This window comes from Mesoplodon mirus (assembly GCF_964341445.2).
Source record: "Mesoplodon mirus genome assembly, chromosome: 10".
NCBI classification, from domain to species: Eukaryota; Metazoa; Chordata; class Mammalia; order Artiodactyla; family Ziphiidae; genus Mesoplodon; species Mesoplodon mirus.
This window is the reverse complement of record NC_138986.1, coordinates 49,704,993-49,723,490: the sequence shown is the minus strand read 5'-3', so window position 1 is coordinate 49,723,490 and position 18,498 is coordinate 49,704,993. Positions and strand designations below refer to the sequence as shown.

The 18,498-nt window shown below is 39.9% G+C and overlaps 1 protein-coding gene and 1 pseudogene across 2 annotated transcripts in view; both read right to left on the bottom strand.

Annotated features, from left to right (window-relative positions):
- The window catches only part of AK9 (adenylate kinase 9), a 103,857-nt gene that overhangs the window by 70,605 nt on the left and 14,754 nt on the right, over positions 1 to 18,498 (bottom strand). The window contains exons 8-12 of the mRNA XM_082633552.1: positions 15,019 to 15,093; positions 10,384 to 10,482; positions 6,773 to 6,912; positions 6,512 to 6,692; positions 1,632 to 1,776 (exon numbers count right to left, since the gene is read on the bottom strand). Of these exons, the coding sequence (XP_082489678.1) occupies positions 1,632 to 1,776; positions 6,512 to 6,692; positions 6,773 to 6,912; positions 10,384 to 10,482; positions 15,019 to 15,093 (640 nt within the window). The remainder of the gene's footprint in view (positions 1 to 1,631; positions 1,777 to 6,511; positions 6,693 to 6,772; positions 6,913 to 10,383; positions 10,483 to 15,018; positions 15,094 to 18,498) is intronic.
- Positions 8,254 to 9,186, bottom strand: LOC309810896 (alpha-2-macroglobulin receptor-associated protein-like; annotated as a pseudogene). Its single transcript has one exon. The product of its transcript is annotated as an alpha-2-macroglobulin receptor-associated protein-like (transcript).

The following is an 18,498-nucleotide window of genomic DNA, read 5'->3' as shown; positions in this document are numbered from 1 at the left end:
TCCAAACAGTGGTGGTTAAATCTAGTCTAAAATTGCTGGAGCTAATCTCAAATTTTGGATCCAGATCTTTGAATGTGAGGAAGATCCCACAAAGTGTACAGGAAGTGCTGCACTGAGAGTATTCCATTAAGAAGAGATGTTTAGGGCTTCCCTGGTGGCGCAGTGGTTGAGAGTCCGCCTGCCGATGCAGGGGATGCGGGTTCGTGCCCCGGTCTGGAAGGATCCCACGTGCCGCGGAGCGGCTGGGCCCGTGAGCCGTGGCCGCTGAGCCTGCGCGTCTGGAGCCTGTGCTCCGCAGCGGGAGAGGCCGCAACAGTGGGAGGCCCACGTACCGCAAAAAAAAAAAAAAAAAAAAGAAGAGATGTTTAGATTAAACTACTTTCATGTATTCTTTTTTTTTTTTTTTTTTTTGCGGTATGCAGGCCTCTCACTGTTGTGGCGTCTTCTGTTGCGGAGCACAGGCTCCAGACGCGCAGGCTCAGTGGCCATGGCTCACGGGCCCAGCCGCTCCGCGGCATGTGGGATCCTCCCAGACCGGGGCACGAACCTGTGTCCCCTGCATCGGCAGGCATACTCTCAACCACTGCGCCACCAGGGAAGCCCTACTTTCATGTATTCTAATGTGACTAGTTACATGCGTGCCAACTCTAGATAGAAATTCTACCAAAACCAATCAATAAATTTTCAAAAGTAGCCAAGAAATGAAAACTTTCATTTTTCCTGGAGAAAACTAGAAACTCGCCCCCCGTGCCCCAGACCAAAACTCTAGGTCTATTTTAAAATAATATGATAAGGAGTGAGAGTCAGGAAGAGGCACTTTGGAAACGAGGGTTCAAGTCTCAGCTGTGCCACCAGCTGGGTGAATATATCAGGAAGCCATTTACCTCCTGTGCCTCTGTTTCCTTATCTGTAAAGTTATGTAATTGTGTCAATGGATCACCAAGTCTTCTTCCGGTTTCACTGTTTTATAACTTTTGGACTTGAAATTAATATTCCCCCAATAGAAATATTTCATTACAATGAAGGCTGACACACAAGCCTAAAACAACGGCAACGGCAGCAAGAACACAAACTCCACAAGTCGGGTGAAGTGTTGTCACCACAACTGGTGTAAACAACGGCGCAAACTCTGCTCAGCCTCTGCCCAGCAAGCAGATCTCTTAAAGTAAAGAAATCTAAATTTGGAAACTCTGATTGCTTTCCTTAGCCGTCCAGAATTGAAATCTTTTTCTCTGTGTAAGATTCAGGTTTATGTATATTCATTTCTTCAACCACTTATTTTTTTTTTTTTCTTTTTGCGGTATGCGGGCCTCTCACTGTTGTGGCCTCTCCCGTTGTGGGGCACAGGCTCCGGATGCGCAGGCTCAGTGGCCATGGCTCACGGGCCCAGCCACTCTGCGGCATGTGGGATCTTCCCAGACCGGGGCACGAACCCGTATCCCCTGCATCGGCAGGCGGACTCTCAACCACTGCGCCACCAGGGAGGCCCTTCAACCACTTATTAAGAGGCTGCAATGCAATGTGCAAGGTGCCAGGGATATCAAGACAGGCAAACCGAGTTCTTGCCTTCAGGTAGTCAAGCTTAACTGTTGACCTAAGCTTAAAACACACATTTTAAAAAGATAGTTCACCTTGTTTTTTAGCTTGTAGTTCTGAGAGAAGCCGCTCTTTTACAGCTTTAATGGCTGCTTCAGTGGCCTCAGCTATAGCATTTCTGGCTAGCGTTTCAAGAGCTTTATCAAAACGTGGTTGAACAAGTTGATCGTAGTCAACTACCTGCAAAGAATATTTGAGAAAACCAACATAAGCACAAGTTACTCTGAATATTAAAGACACTGTTTATCTACATCTATTTCTATAGCTATACCTATCCATCTCAAAAATCTTAATGCTGCTTGAGGTATGTTATTCTCAGAATTCAGTGATTTTTCAGTATTTGCTTTCACAGAAATTCAATATATATATAAATATATATTTATATATGTATGCTCATGTAATATACATTCAAATTACATGTATATTTTTAAAATCAACATTTTATGGATAATCTACATACAATAAAAGGCACCCATTTTAAGTATAGAGTTTGATGAGTTTTTACAAATATATACATGACAACGACCACAATCAAAATATAGAACATTTATATTACCCCCAAAAGTTCCCTCTCATCCCACTTTATAGTCAGTTCCTGGCCCCTGGCAACCACTTTGTTTTCTGTCACTATAAATTAGTTTTGCCTTTTCTAGAATTTCATATAAATAGAACCATACAGTGTATAATCTTTTCCAAGCTTTTCTACCTTAGCATAATGTTTTTGAGATTCATCAGTGTAACTGTGTATCTCAGTAATCTATTCCTTTTTATTTTTGAGTAGTATCACTGTATGAATATATCATAGTTTTTAATCCATTCATCATGGACATTTGGGTTGTTTCCAGTTTGGGCTATTATAAATAAAATACCAATGAACATTTGTGAGAAAGTCTTTTTGTGGACATTACGTTTTCACATCTCTTGGATAAATGCTGAGGAGTAGAATTACTGGGTCACATGATTAAGTGTATGTTTGACTTTATAATAAACCACTAAACTGTTTCCAGAGTGGTTAAAGCTATTTTACAGTCCTAGCAGCAAAGTATGAAAATTGAAGTTATTCCACCTCATCATCAACACTTGGTTTTGTGAATCTTTCACATTTTAGCCACCCTAGTTAGTGTGAAATCTCATTGCAGTTTAAATTTACATTTCCCTAATCACTGACAATTTTGAGCTTCTTTTTATGAGCTTATTGGTCATTCACTTACCCATATGTTTTTAAGCATATGTTCAACTTTTGCCTAGTTAAAAAATTAGGTTAGAATTCTACATATATTTTGAATATAAGTCCTTTGTTAGGTAGGTAATATACTTAATATTGAATGTTGGGATGTTAGATTTATATATGCCTTTTAAGTTTAAATAATATTTCCATACTTCTAGATTCAATTTTGCTTTTCCTTCAGTATGCTTATATTACTTTATTCCATGCCAACAAAAATACATCCACACCATCATTTTTAATGGAGGAACAGTATTGTATTAGATGAATATATTACAACTTAATATTTAACTAAAATACCAATTATATTTAGATATATATGATTTTGTTATTATAAACTAGGTTATGAAGAACATACTTATGTATATGTCTTTGATAGTTTCTTCAGGAAAAACCTATAGTTCAAAGGATATGTATAGATTTTAGGCTTTTATATGTATTTCCAATTGCTATCCCTAATGATTATACCCTAACCAGCAATGTATGAGAATGTACTTTCCCAATCCTAGCCACACATCAATACTGGTTGTTAATATGATTTTTCAACAGTGAGATTGACATGACATATATCTGGTTTTTTTGGCCTCTCCCTGGTTATCAAGGTGATATCCCTTTTCTCATGTGTAATGGCTATTTGGATCAACTATTTTGTGAACTGTCTGTTTGCTATCATTTTCCGCTGGGGCTTTTTTTTTTTTTTTTGTGGTACGCGGGCCTCTCACTGTTGTGGCCTCTCCCGTTGCGAAGCACAGGCTCCAGACGCTCAGGCTCAGCGGCCATGGCTCACGGGCCCAGCCGCTCCGCGGCATGTGGGATCCTCCCGGACCGGGGCACGAACCCGTGTCCCCTGCATCGGCAGGCAGACTCTCAACCACTGCGCCACCAGGGAAGCCCTCCGCTGGGGCTTTTACATATTGATTTGTAAAAACTCTTTACATTTTAAAATTATAATTCTTTTGTCTGACACATACTGTGATGGTTTTAAAACATGTCCACAAACGCTTTAATATTCCTTTCTTCAGAAGGTGAAGCCTAATTCCCCTCTTCTTTAGTGTAGGCAGGACTCAATGATTTACTTTAAATGAATATAGAATGGTGCATTTTTCATTTAAAAAGGGAAATGGGGGCTTCCCTGGTGGTGCAGTGGTTGAGAGTCCACCTGCCGATGCAGGGGACATGGGCTCGTGCCCGGGTCCGGGAAGATCCCACATGCCGTGGAGCGGCTAGGCCCATAAGCCATGGCCACTGAGCCTGCGCATCTGGAACCTGTGCTCTGCAATGGGAGAGGCCACAACAGTGAGAGGCCTGCGTACCGCAAAATAAATAAATAAAAATAAAAAGGGAAATGGCAAACCACAGAGTGGTAGAAAATATTCATAATGTTTATTAGAAAATATTCATAATGTTTAGAATAAAAAAAATTTGTAGAGACAACATAAGGAACTCCTACCAATAATATGCAAAAAAGTTAAAAATGGGCAAGAGGCTTGAACAAAGTGAACAAACACTTCAAAAAGTGAATATCTGAATAACATGAAAAAATGTTGAACCTCATTAGTCATCAGGGAAATGCAAATTAAAACCTCAGTGAGGGGCTTCCCTGGTGGCGCAGTGGTTGAGAGTCTGCCTGCTGATGCAGGGGACACGGGTTCGTGCCCCGGTCTGGGAAGATCCCACACGCCGCGGAGCAGCTAGGCCCGTGAGCCATGGCCGCTGAGCCTGCGTGTCCGGAGCCCGCAACAGGAGAGGCCACAACAGTGAGAGGCCTGCTTACCACAAAATAAATAAATAAATAAATAAATAACACTGGGGATAGCTATGAGCGTTTATTGGTCAAAGGAAGGTGCATGGGCGGGGGATGGACAGGACGATTTCTTGGTCAGGAAAGAATAATCCACTTGACTAGGCCTAAACTCAAGTAGCTTAATAAAACCATGAAATTAACTTAAAAAAAAAAAAACCTCAGTGAGATATACCCACTAGGATGGCTAAAATTAGAAAGACTGACCATAACACAAGTTGGCAGGAATGTGGAACTCTCATACACTGCTGGTAGAATAGTAAATTGGTAGAACTAGTCTTGAAAACAGTTTGGCATTTTCTACACAAGTTGACTATGTATGTATACCTTATGTCCCAGAAATTTTACTCCTAGATATACCTTCAAACTATATAAAGATATGCATGTATATACCAAGAAACAGGTACAAGACTGTTTATAGCAATGTTATTCACAATTCCCCGAACTGGAACCAACCTAAGTTTTATTTACAGTCAAATGGATAATAAATCATAATATAATTAAATCAATAGAATACAATAAAACAATAAAAATAAGCTATAGCTATACTTAATAACATGCATAAATATCACAATTATAATGTTAAGTGAAAGAAGCCAGACACAAAAAACATAAACTGCTTTAAGTCCATAAAGTTAAAAAAATATGCAAAGCTAATCTATGGTATTTGAATGTGTACTTGCTTACATGGTAAAACCATAAAAGAAAAGTACAGAAGTGAGTATCATAAAGTTCAGGGCAGTGGTTACCTTTGTGGAAGGAGTAAGAGGATTGATATTAGAAAGAGGCATGAGGCGGCTTCTGGGGTGCTGGGGTTCTGTGTCTGACTTAGGTGGTGGTTACATGGGGGTTTGTTCTGTGATATTTCAATGAGCTTCACTTTTCTGTATGTTTGTCATATTTTACAATAAAAAAGTTAAAAGCAAGTAGGAAATGTTACTCCTGTGTTTAAAAGAATTCAATAGCATTTGGAATAAATTCAAACTCCTTCCCAGGGCCTGCACTGTCTGACTACATCTTCAGCCATCTCCACCTCGTGCCGTTCCTCCTTTCACACTACATGCTCCAGCCACACTGGCCTTCATATAATTCCTCTACATTCCAATCCCTCATCAAATCCTTTGGCTCTATCTTCAAATTATATCCCAAATCTGCCCACTTCTTACCACCTCTAATGCTATCACTCTGGTCTAAGCTAAAAGTAATTTCTCTTCACTTACCAAGGGTGGAGAATAAGATCACTGAGGGGAGGGGTCAAGGGGCTGTCAGGTCAAGGTGATGGGAGGGTCATCTTTGTATATAGTGAAATCACCAAGAATGATGACAGGAATGAGTGTGTGGAGGAAGGGTCGGTGGGCCAGGAGGGGTGTAACCCAGGGAACAGGAGATGAGTGAAACCAAGAAAGGTAATAGGTGGCACAGTCTGCATGACATAGCAGTCAAATCTGGGGACTTTCGGGAGTGGCTATGGTCTGGAAGCGGCACCAAAGCATCAAGGAAGACGCCTTCCCCACTCCAAGCCCAGTGGAACAATTACCCAGTTGACAGTATAAAATTAAGAAAGCTGAGCACAGGGAATTCCCTGGTGGTCCAGCAGTTAGAACTCCGTGCTTGAACTGCTGAGGGCCCAGGTTCAATCCCTGGTGAGGGAACTAAGATCCCACAAGCTACATTGTGCAGCTAAAATAAAAATTTTAACTTAAAAAAAAAAAGAAAGAAAGAAACACCTATCAGGCTGCATCAGAAGAATGATTTATTAAAGCTGGAGTTTGGAGGGTTTAAAAAAAAAAAGAAAACTGAGTACAAATGCTAAAAGTCCTACAATCCCACAAAGTATAATCAAGTATAGATAGGTAGAAAGCTAGCTAGGTAGCCAGCTAAGTAGTTACCTTTCCTTTGTAATGCTTGGCAAGCAAATTGCTAAGTGTTGTTTTCCCTGAAGACTGAGGTCCAAATATGAACACTTTAAATGGTGGTGCTGGCATAGGTGGAAGAAGATAGGGACGTGGGTTCAATAAAAATGTTTTTAATGCTTCTTCTGATGAAAGACAGTACATTTTACCTAGAAAACTTAAAAAATGCCATTATCATAAACAACTGAAAAGAGGTATGGGCAAGTTTTTAAATTAAATTATGAAAATCTTACTTACCTCACAGAAAAATCTGGCAATCCTTGAAAAATGTTACCTTCTTTTAAAGCCACCGGACATGTATGTCCCCATCTGCTTCTCTGCCATCTATATCTTGGTGCAAGAAGTTTACAAGCTGCAAGAGTACGGAACAGCTCATCCTGTTAATAGCAAACAACATTAAAAATGTGGGCATAAGTTTGGCTGAAATTCACATTATTATTTCATTTCGTATTTGATCATGTTCTACTATTTAAGAAATAATTCAGAAAGGAAATTCTGGGTTTTTTCTCCATTGCAACCATTCTGTACTTGTCCAAAATTTAATAAGATGAATAGTTTTCATTTGTTCTAAGACCTTGTTTAAATTTTACTGAGCATTTTCTCTTGTAGGTAGAATGAGCATAAGGTGGATAGAGCATTTTCTATTACCTGTTTCAGGAAACAGATTCTGAAAAATTCTTATTGAAAAGGTTTCAAAACATACCAGAATCTTAGCTAATTTACATACGTTTTAAAATAGGAAGATGTTACATGCAGATTTGCATTCACTTAGCTGTTTCATTCTTCTTGAATGTAAAGTCTCCCTCAGCAATCCTCCGTTCATCTCTTGCAGAGTAGCTAAGAACCACTTCTCTACCAACTGCAGACTGCTGAGAGGGTCACTGTCCTAGCGCTACCTTAGCGGGGACAAGAGAACTGGAGGAAACGACATGGTAGGGAACTGCTAGGGGGACAGGTCCAGGCTGGCTCCCTCCCACCTTCAGACGTGGATCTCACATGTATTGCTGGTTCCAGAACTGACTGTGGAGGACAGATGAGAATGGAAGCTCTGGTCTTGCCTGCACTGCTGCAGTATCTGAGAGCAAAGAGGCATGCTGGTGCGGGGATGTTGCATGGATGTCCCCACCAGAAGGCTGGAAGAAGCTAGATGGGAAGGAAACTGTCAGTGCTTAGGGGAGCTGAATGACACTGAGAACCTTGTCGGTGGGGCACATTTGGCTACCACCCTTCTCCATGAGTCCACAGACAATGAGCTAGGGACTGAAATGTACCCAGTTAAGTCAGGAAGCAGGCACTTTTTTCTAATCATCCCTATTTCCTGTCCAAACTTGGAGAAAGTGTTTGAATAGCAGACCATGCTCCTCTTTCAACTTTGAGCCCCTGAGGCTACATATCTAGCTGGGGGCTGAGGGGCGATGAAAAGATGAGCTTTCAAATGAATTTGATATCACAGCCGTAAAAATGATCATGACTGTCTCTGGTTAAAGGCAGACTGAACACATGCATTTGTGTTTGCTTTTTTCCTAAAACCTTGCAAAAATGACAGCAGAGCAATGAAAAAAGAAATGAACTCACGAGGACACAGAGACTGGGAGAAGAGACCAGACAGAGGAGCTGACAGCTAAGCAGCCTCAGCTATACACTTTTGTCAACTAGAAAGCAGAAGTATGTAGCAGCCGCAGCTACACACTTTTGTGTGTAGCTCCCTAGGCCCTCAGAGCTCACTGTGGTGAGCTCTGGAGACCCGGCTGGACAGATCCTGTCAATACTTCTTTACCTTGTAGCCTAGCTCCTTGGTCTTCTCCTCCAACAAGGCGTATCTCTCTGTTCCGTGCCTGCTGCGCTCCCGGCCGCCAACCACGTGTTTGTTCGTGATGAGAAATTTCCAGCTGCTTCTGATAGTTGATTATGCTTTTCGATTTTGGTGTCAAAGTGCTTAAGCTCTTCCCAAAAGGATTCTAGTTCCTTCTCTGTGAAGTTGGCTGACCTGGCCGGGTCCCACAGATCCATCACCTGGGGCTCGTCGAACTCTGCCTCGGCGCTGCAGCCCCGGTGGCTGACTTTCTGCAGGTGGTCGAAGTCCTGGCTGATGTCCCGCAGCCTGTCCTTCAGCTCGGCGTGTCTGCTCTGCAGCACGGCCTCCTGGCTGTGGGTCACATCGGCGGGACTGACGACGTTTTCCTTAATTTCTTCTGTCCTGCTCAGGGTCTCCAGAAGGACCTTATTCTCCTGGACCTTCTCCCTGTGATGCTGAAACTCCCACCACGACTGGTCCAGTTCTTCATTGAAAACCTTCCCGGAGGTCTTCGCCTCGTGCCACAGCTTCTCCAGCCGGGGGTCCTCCAGGCTGTGGTCCTTGGTGCCAGGGCTGAGGACGTTGCTGCTCACGGCCGGCCTGGGCGTCGTTTCTCCCGTCCCGACCGCACTTGGCCAGGATGACATTGAGACTGCTGATAAGTTTTGCTTCTTTCTCTCCATCTTCATCTAAGCCTTCAGCCTTCAATCTCTTCCTCTTGAATTCGTCCCTTTCGCGTATGCATCTTGAGGCTCAAGCTTGTATCTTGATCAGCATAGAGCTCGGACAATTTCACGGGAGAAAGATTAATCCGCTGGGCCTTCCCCCACAGCTGACTCTGCCTCTCCTGGCGGAACTACCCCCGACCCGGGCTCGCGCTCCGAGGGCTGCGCGGGCTCGTTCTTATCCCGCGAGAACTTGCCGCCGTGGCCGGCGGCCCGCCAGGCCCGGGCGGCTGCGGCGGCGGCGGCGGCGGCGGTGGCGGCGGCGGTGGCGGCGGCGGTAGCCGGCGGAGCTCGCGCAGCACAACCTGGACCCTCCGCGATACCGTCTTCCTCCTCTGGAAGCCGAGACCCGGGCAACTACGGTTCGGAAAAGCCCCCAGGTTTTCTGAATACTTTAAATTTTCCCTTCAGTTATGACCTAGAAGAAGTGACTCGGTACAGAGCTTCTGTGTGCATCAGGCCCACCTTTCCTCCTCTTCAGCACCAGTTCGTGTTACATATTCCAGCTATATTCAGCCATTAAGATCTAGGGATTACACAGTAACAAAAATGACCTCTTTCCTTAAATTTATTTCCATAATTTATTTGAATTATAATATCTATTTGTGATTCTGGTATTAGTTTTTTTATTTCTTTTTTTTTTTTTTTTTTTTTTGCGGTACGCGGGCCTCTCACTGTTGTGGCCTCTCCCGTTGCGGAGCACAGGCTCCGGACGCGCAGGCTCAGCGGCCATGGCTCACGGGCCCAGCCACCCCGCGGCATATGGGATCCTCCCGGACCGGGGCACGAACCCACGTCCCCTGCATCGGCAGGCAGACTCTCAACCACTGCGCCACCAGGGAAGCCCTATTTCTATTTTTATAGGTGAATCTAAACTTCCCAGAATAGATCAAATCCTCCACTTAAAAGTCCTGGTAGCCCTTTTAGCACTTGGCAATTATAATTTGATCACCATCACATCCACAATACATCAGGGCACAGTAGTTATTTTAAAAATTGGTTAAATGATTGGGGGAATGAATGAGTATAGAGTTGAGGGCTTTTATGTCTTTGCTTTCTTTGGTGCTGCAAAATTTTGAAACTGAACTTGGGTTTCTTTATTTATTATTATTCCTGTGGTTGATTGTTCTGATTTTATTGTCTTTGTTTCAAAACATTTGTTGTGTTTAGTGTCTACAAGAATATTGTGCCAATATTACAGCTTCCCAAAAATCAAATCCATTTTTATAAAAGGTATCCTGAGAGCCTTTTAAACCTTGAAAGGATGCAAATTAAGGTCACAACATATAGTGAAAGGGTAGACTTTCAAACAGTTAAAAATAACTTACATTTTCCATTGTGTCATTAATCTCTTCCTCTGTGCTCTGAAGTTTGGTTAAAACAGCTGCTCTTTTTAGGTTCAGATATTTAAGTCGATCCATAACTGTCTAAATTTAAAGAACAAGTCTTTTAATACATTGGCATTTGAACATCTCAAATGTCCTGAAAAAGTCATGAGCTCATGAGTAGAATACTTCCTTGTTCTTCCTAGCTTCTCGTAGTTTGCCAGCAGTGTTTGGTGTTGCTTGGCTTGTAGATGCATCACTCCAATCTCTGCCTCTGTTGTGACATAGCCATTTTGTCCCTGTGTTCATGCGTCTCTTCTCTTATAAGGATGCCAGCCATATTGGATTAGGACCAATCCTAATTCACTATGGCCTCACCTTAACTTGATTATATCTGAGAAGATCCTATGTCCAAATGAAGTCACACTTATAGGTATTGAAGGTTAGCTCCTCAACATATATTTTTGGGGACACAATTCAACCCATGAGTCTACCCTTTGGTCCCCAAATATTCATTCCCTTCCCTTGTTAGTTCCCTAGTTTATGTGAGAATCTTTATCTCATTGGTATTGAGCTTCTCCATGTAACTTGTTCTGGCCAATAGAATGTGGGCAGACGTGCCAGGGTGCCATTGCTGGCCGGGGCCTTAATAGGCTTGGCAAGTTTCAACCAGGCCTGTTGGAACTTCTGCCCTTTACCTTGAGGAAAGTGTGTCCCAGGTTGTAAAAAGTAGTCAAATTCTGGATATATTTTGAAGAAGGCTGCTGTATATGCTGATGGGTTGGATGTGGGATATGAGAAAAAGAGAGGAGCAGCTGGAAGGATGGATGTGACATATACTGAGAGGGGAGAACTGTGGGAGGAGTGTATTTGGGACACGGTGGTGGTGATGGCGGATCAGGAGTTTTATCTTGCACATTTAATCTGAGATGACAATTATACATCCAATTGGATATATTAGATATATTTAGTAGCAGTTGATTATACAAGTGTGAAATTCAGGGGAAAGGTCTGGTATAGTAATATGAATTTAAGAGTTGCCAGCATTTAGAAGGTATTTAAAGCCATTGGGTTGGATGAAGTCTCCTAAGAAATGAGGGTAGACAGAGAAGAGTGCTCAAGGAATGAGTTCTGGGATCCTCCAACTCTAGAAGTTAGAGATGTAGAGTGTAGAGGTAGAATGAGCTGTAGTAGTGTGGTGTCCCAGAAGACAAGGGAAGAAAGGAGCAGGAAGGAAGAAGTGATGAGCTGGGTCAACTATCGCTTCTAGGTGAATTAGATGAAGACCAAATAGTCACCACTGGCTTTGATCAGGAGATCACGGATGATCTTGGCAAGAGCATATTCTAAGTGAGGAGCTTCTCCCTAATTTGGTTGCACCGCCAGCATTATTACTTATGTGGCCACCAACCATATCAAACTAAAAATCTGGGCATTGCTTCTGACTTTTCTCTCTCCCTGTCCTCCTACATTAAGTAGCTCCCAGGTCTGTCTTCTGTCCATTCCCACAGTCACTACCCTGGGTTAGACCACCATCTCTTATCTGATGTGCTGCCAAAGTCAGAAGTAGTCTTCCTCCCACCAACCTGCTTCTCCTCAGTTTTTCCTTTGCATTGCAGTCTGAGTGATCTTTCTTAAATGGAAGTAGAAGCATTTTACTCTCTGGCTTAAAACCTCTCACTGGCAGCCCACTCTCTCAGGATGAGGTCTAAACTCTTCAACATGGCTTATGAGGCCTTTCTTCATGCAACCCCTGCTTATTCCTAAAGTTTTGGCACTATTCCACTCCTACTCCATCCCCCTAAAAACTCCTCTATCTTCCAGTCCTGCGTTCCGTTCCTAGAACTCACTAGGCTCTTTTTTGCCTCTGGGGCTTCACACAGACCCTTCCCTCAGCCTGGAACACTGTCCCACCTTCCTCCCCTCACCAGCCCTCATGGTCTAAGTCTTACTCACCCTTAGAGTGTCAATTTAGAAATAATTACAGACACATGGCCTTCCTCATGAGATTAGGTCCTGTCCTTTTGCCATGAGCTCCTATAGTACCTTGTACCTCCCAGATGATAACACAAACTGCCCTTTAAATATTTATTTTCCCCCAACATATTGGATACTGTGTGAGGGGAGGGACTCATCTGACCCCTTCCCATCTGTATCCCTAGAGCTTATCATAATGCTGCACACCTGTTAGGTGTTTAAGAAATAGGTAATGTATTTTTGTATTATTTTGTATTGGACTGTATATTTTTTGCTTTTATTTTTTTATGTACTGTATATTTTTGTATTTTGTAATTTTTATGATGCATATTATTTTGTATTATTTTTCTATTTTGTACTTTTGTGTTTTCCGGTTATTTTAAAACCATGAGTGTGTATAACTTTTAAATCAGAATGCAGATATTTTTTTAAAAAGGCACAAGCTTATAGATACAGAAAGCAGATTGGTGGCTGCCAGAGGTGGGGGGTGGAGGATGGGAGGTGGACAAAATGGTTGAAGGAATTCAAAAGTATAAACTTTCAGTTATAAAATAAATAAGTCCTGGGGATGTAGTGTACAGCATGGTGATTATAGTTGATAGTACTATATTGCCTATTTGAAAGTTGCTAAGAGAATACATCTTAAAAGTTCTCATCATAAGAAAAAAAATTCTTTATGTATGATGTCAGATGTTAGCTAGACTTATTGTGGTGATCATTTCACAGTATATACAAATATCGAACCGTTATGTTGTATACCTGAAACTAATATAATGTTGTATGTCAGTTATACCTCAGTTTAAAAAAAAAGAATGAAGATATTTACATTTTGGGGAAAAAAATGTACCTTCTCTTCCTTACATTCTAAGTGGGAAGTTATCACATGAAATATATTTAAATGATGTATTTAGTATGGTTACCATAAACAGAAGAATTACTATTATGTTTTCACCAAAAATCATGCATTAGTCTTTCAAATTCACACATTTAAAAAACCCCCTTTCCCAAACATTTTTTGCTTTTTTTCTGATCATAAACATCTTGAAAAAAATCTTTCTGTATATCTCCATGTATTTCCTTAGAATAAATTACTAGAAATTGAGCCTCTTTGGACAGATGATAGACATTTAAAAAAATCTTTTGGATACATATATATGCCCTATTATTTTCTGGAGGATTGTGCCCTGTATGCTCCTACCGAAAGGGTATAAGAGCATTTCGCAAACCCTCCCCACAATCCTGGATGTTGGATAAATTTGTTAAATCTGCTAAGAAAATGGTGCTTTATTCTTTGTGCTGTTTGCATTTCTTTGACTAATAATATGATTATAGAAGTTTAAAAAATATATTATTAGACATTTCTTGCTAAATTACCTGCTCATGCCCTTTGCCTGTTTTTTCTATCGGGATATTTGCTTTTTTCCTATTGAAATATCAGAAGTTTAAAAATATTTATAAAAGATACTCAGCATTTGTTTATAATAAGTATGGAAACTATTTCCCCTCATTGTTATTTGTTTAATAGTGAAAATAATATTGTATTTTCAAATATGCATATATTCTGTTTTAAAAAAGCTTTATTGAGATATAATTCATATACCGTATAATTCATCCATTTAAAGTGTACAATTAAATGGTTTTTAGAATATTCAGAATTGTGCAACCATCACCACAATTAATCCTAGAACATTTTCATCACCCTCAAAACATACCCTTTACCTGTTAGTAGTCACTCCACATTTATCCTGGGATCTCCCACAGTGGTAAACCCATGCCTCCCACCCCCTGCCACTAAGGAACCACTTATCCATTTTTTGTCTTTATAGATTTGCCTATTTTGGACATTTCATGTAAATGGAATCATGATATGTGATCTTTTGTAACTTTTCTTCTACTTAGCCTGTGTTCAAGATTCATCCATGTTGTAGCATGTGTCAATACTTCATTCCTTTTTATTGCTGAATAATATTCCATCGTATGAGTATACCACATTTTATTTATCCATTCATCAGTTAATGGACATTTGGGTTGTTTCTACCTTTTAGGTATTGTGAGTAGTGCTGCTATGAATACTCATACACAAATTTTCATTTGAACACCTATTTTCAATTCTTTTGGGTATATACCTAGGACATGAATTGCTGAGTCAGGTGGTAACTCCATGTTTAACCTTTTGAGGAACTGCCAAACTGTTTTCCAAAGTGGGCACACCATTTACAATCCTACCAACTATGTATGGGTGTTCCAATTTTTCTACATCCTCACCAACACTTGTTATTTATTGTCTGTTTTGTTTTTTGTTTTTAATTTTAGCCATCTTAGTGGATTTGAAGTGGTATCTCTTTATGGCTTTGGTTTGCATTTCCCTATGGCTCATGTTAAGCATCGTGTCCTGTGTCTCTTGGCTGTTATCTGCTTTTCCTTTTCTTTGAGGCACTTTTGGTCACACAGAGATTTTAAATTCAAATGCAGTTTTGATTTAAATATGGACAGATGAATAAATACCACATCAAAATTTTAAGTGTCAAGATGAATTTTTCAAAAATAAATGGCATTAAAAAAGTAAGTCTATTAATGATATTTATTAAAATAAGTATAATCCAGTCGATACTTTTTTGATTTTCCAAACTGTGGCATATTCTTACTGAGCATTGCACTTACCGTGAAGAGCTCCTCTGGGGGCTTATTTCCATCTAGCTCAATGAGATACTGGGAATCGTGTTCAGCCATTACTTCCTGCAGATAGTGGAAAAAGAAGCCTCATCATTCAAGATCATTGGCAAAAGATCAGAATCTTAATATACCATGAAGAAATATTTAAAGCTAAATTATTTGCTTTATACTTGACATAATAGATGTTATTTTCAGGAGAGCTTTTACAAAAGCCTAAACTAGTCTTCTTACCATGAATTTTACTCTCTTTCTGTTTTTTCCATTTTTCTCTACAGTGAAGTCTTAGAGTCTTTCCCAACAGAAGTGTTTTGGGGCATCTATCTCTCTGTATATATTCATAGAATAATTTCTACCAAACTGCTAGCTGAAGGATGGGGTTGGTTCATTTCACTTTTTATTCCCCTGGCTGTGGGTGATGTTCAGTATCCAGATATCCATCTCTGTAAACTGCCAAACCATAACCTCTGTGCAATTTTCCTTTAGACTCTTTCTTCTGCTTAACATTCATGGAGAATCTTTGGCCCTTATCTGCCATATGGTTTGTAAATGTTTTACCTTGCTATGATTTATCTTTTGACTTTGTTTATCGTATCTTTTGCAATATAAAATATTTTTATGATGAAATCTGTTCTCATTGTTTCTGGATTTCCTTCCTTGTTTAAATTAGATTTTCTCTATCTCAAGGATATATTAATATTCTTATAAATTTTCTTCCACTTTTTTTTTTACTATTAAAATCTAAAATCCAAAGGATTTTATTTTTTTACGTTGGCAATGTTGAACTCTATCTGAGTCTTGTGTTCCCAGAAAGTAGGGATGGTGGGGAGATAAGACCCACCTCCACCTTTCCTCAAAGACTCGGATAAGATCCATCTTCATCTTTCTTCATGATTCCCATAGGACCTGAGGATGGCTCCCTTGTTTACCTGCCTCCATAAAACCCCAGCCCCCTTACTTTTCTTTGAGAAAGTCCTCCTGAATGAACATTCTCCCTGTTGCAATGGTCTGAACAAAATCATCTCCTTAAACGTCCAGTACATTTTGTCTTTCATAATACTGCACAAGGTTAGGTTCTAAGTATTTCTTTTCTTATAGACAGAAGGCTCATTATGCCTGCATTATTTATTTAACCATAAATAACCATGTTCTGAACAAGGAAGTACATTATGCTTTTCTGCATTTCATATACTTTGCTTAAGCTAGATTCTTAAGAATGGACTTACTAAGTCTAAGGGTAGGAACAATCCTAAGGCTAAAGATCCTATACCAGGTCCGACCGGGAGTCAAGCTGGGATTCGAAGACAGGCGAGAATGAGGACTTAGCCTTGGATTACTCCTGAAGTAGGATATAAGCCAGAAAATGATGCAGGTTACTTTGCTCCCACTTGCTTTCCTCATGTCTTTTGAAGGAACACTGAAGTTTGGTGGTATTGGCCTTGCAAGTGAATTGACATCTCAGCCAGGTCAGAGGAGACTGGAATTGCAGGCTCCTACCTTTGAAGGCTCTCCCACCTCCCTCCACACACATCAGCACCTTGGAATTACCTTACAAGGCAAGCTATATACTATTCAGCTAGCATCACCTAGGCCTAACGTCTAGGTTCTTGGCTTTGAAATTCTTGCTCTGCTGGCACCAGGGTACTCGATTCTTATCTATGCTTTGCTGCAGGGTTTAGAATTTTTCCACTTCTGGGCTTTTTTCAGACAAGCTTTCTAAAAACCACCATACTAATTTCTATTCCTTTCAGCAGGGTATGAGAGTGTGTGCTTTACCATATATACTTGCTAGAATTAGTAATTCTTATTCCTTGTTCATCTTTTAAAGTTTAATCATGGAAATATCTCTTAATTTAGATTAGCCTTTCTTTATTATCAGTAAAGCTGGACATTTTTCTACAGGCCTGTTACTCTTTTGTCTTTCATTTTTGTGAATTGTCTGCTCATGTTTCTTGCCCATTTATCATCAGGAGGGTAAGACCTTACAGGTTTTAGAAAAATCATTTCTATGACCTTTTTTTCCACATTTTTAAAATTGAAGAAGAGTTGATTTACAGTGTTGTGTTAATTTCTGCTGTACAGCAAAGTGATTCAGTTATACACATATATACATTTTTTTATATTCTTTTCCATTGTAGTTTATCACAGGATATTGGATATAATTCCCTGTGCTATATAGTAGGACCTTGTTATTTATCCATTCTGTATACACTGGTTTGCATCTGCTAACCCCAAACTCCCACTCCATCCCTCCCCCACCCACCCTCCCCTTTGTTAACCCTGTCTGTTCTCTATGTCTGTGAGTCTATGACCTTTTAGTATATCAAAGCTTTAAATCTTTTATCATAGTTGATGTGGATATTTTTAAGTTTGTTGTCTTTTAATTTGAGTGAGGTGTTTTTTAAAAAATTATTTCCAGAAGCTTTACATGTAATGAAACAGAAGCTGTCATTCTTTTTCCTTTGTGATCTCATCACTTGTTCAGCTGACCATCTGTTAAGCATTTACCATTCACCAGGATTTGGGCATTGCATTGGGCATTAGTGATGCTAGGATGTGAGACCTGGTCCCTATCCAACCCCCTGCCCATGAATATAGTTTTCTAATCTTCTGAATCTGATATTAATTATGCTTTATTTGATACCCAGTGCCAGCCACTTAAGGAATATGTAGAATATTTTTGTTGAAGGAGAAAGAATATTATAGATAGACATGTAAATTACACTTAAGAAGCTATGTTTAAAGGTCAGGGATGGAAGAAGAAGAAGGAAGGAATCAAAGTCATACATAAGAAAACAAAAGTACTGAATCATTATGCTGTACACCTGAAACTAACACAATACTGTAAATCAACTATATTTCAATAAAAAAAGTAACCAGTTTGGTTCTCATTTTTTGGCGGGGCAGGGTGGGCAATGGTGATGAAAATGATCCACTCATTTGTCTCTAAAAATATATAAACATTATAAAACAGCATGAAACAAATTCTTTTAGTTTCTGTACCAGATGGGAAGAGGTAATTTGAGGACTGTTTTTTATTTTCTTTGTATTTCCATTGCTTAGCATGGTATCTGGCCAAATACCAGACAATAAATGTTTGTTGAATAAATCTCCAACATAAATTGGGCAGAGTCTGCCCTGAATCTGTAACCATAAAAATATGCTTTTCAATAATCATAATTTCAGTAATCATACTTTTAAAATGCTAATTATTTTAATTAAAAATTTCCTATTATAATATATATGGCCTTATCATGTTTACAAATAATCATCTTTGAATGGGATAAACAGAGAAACCAGTCTGGGATAGCTCTTCTTTAGACTGCAATTTAACTAAATTAACAATTCCTTTTAGAATAAAAGATACACCTTAAGTGTACATTTGTTTTGATAAACCCATAAAAGCTTTCACAAAACAATCTCTTGACATGGACTTTCCAACCTCCAACCATAAATAAATTCCCCTAATGA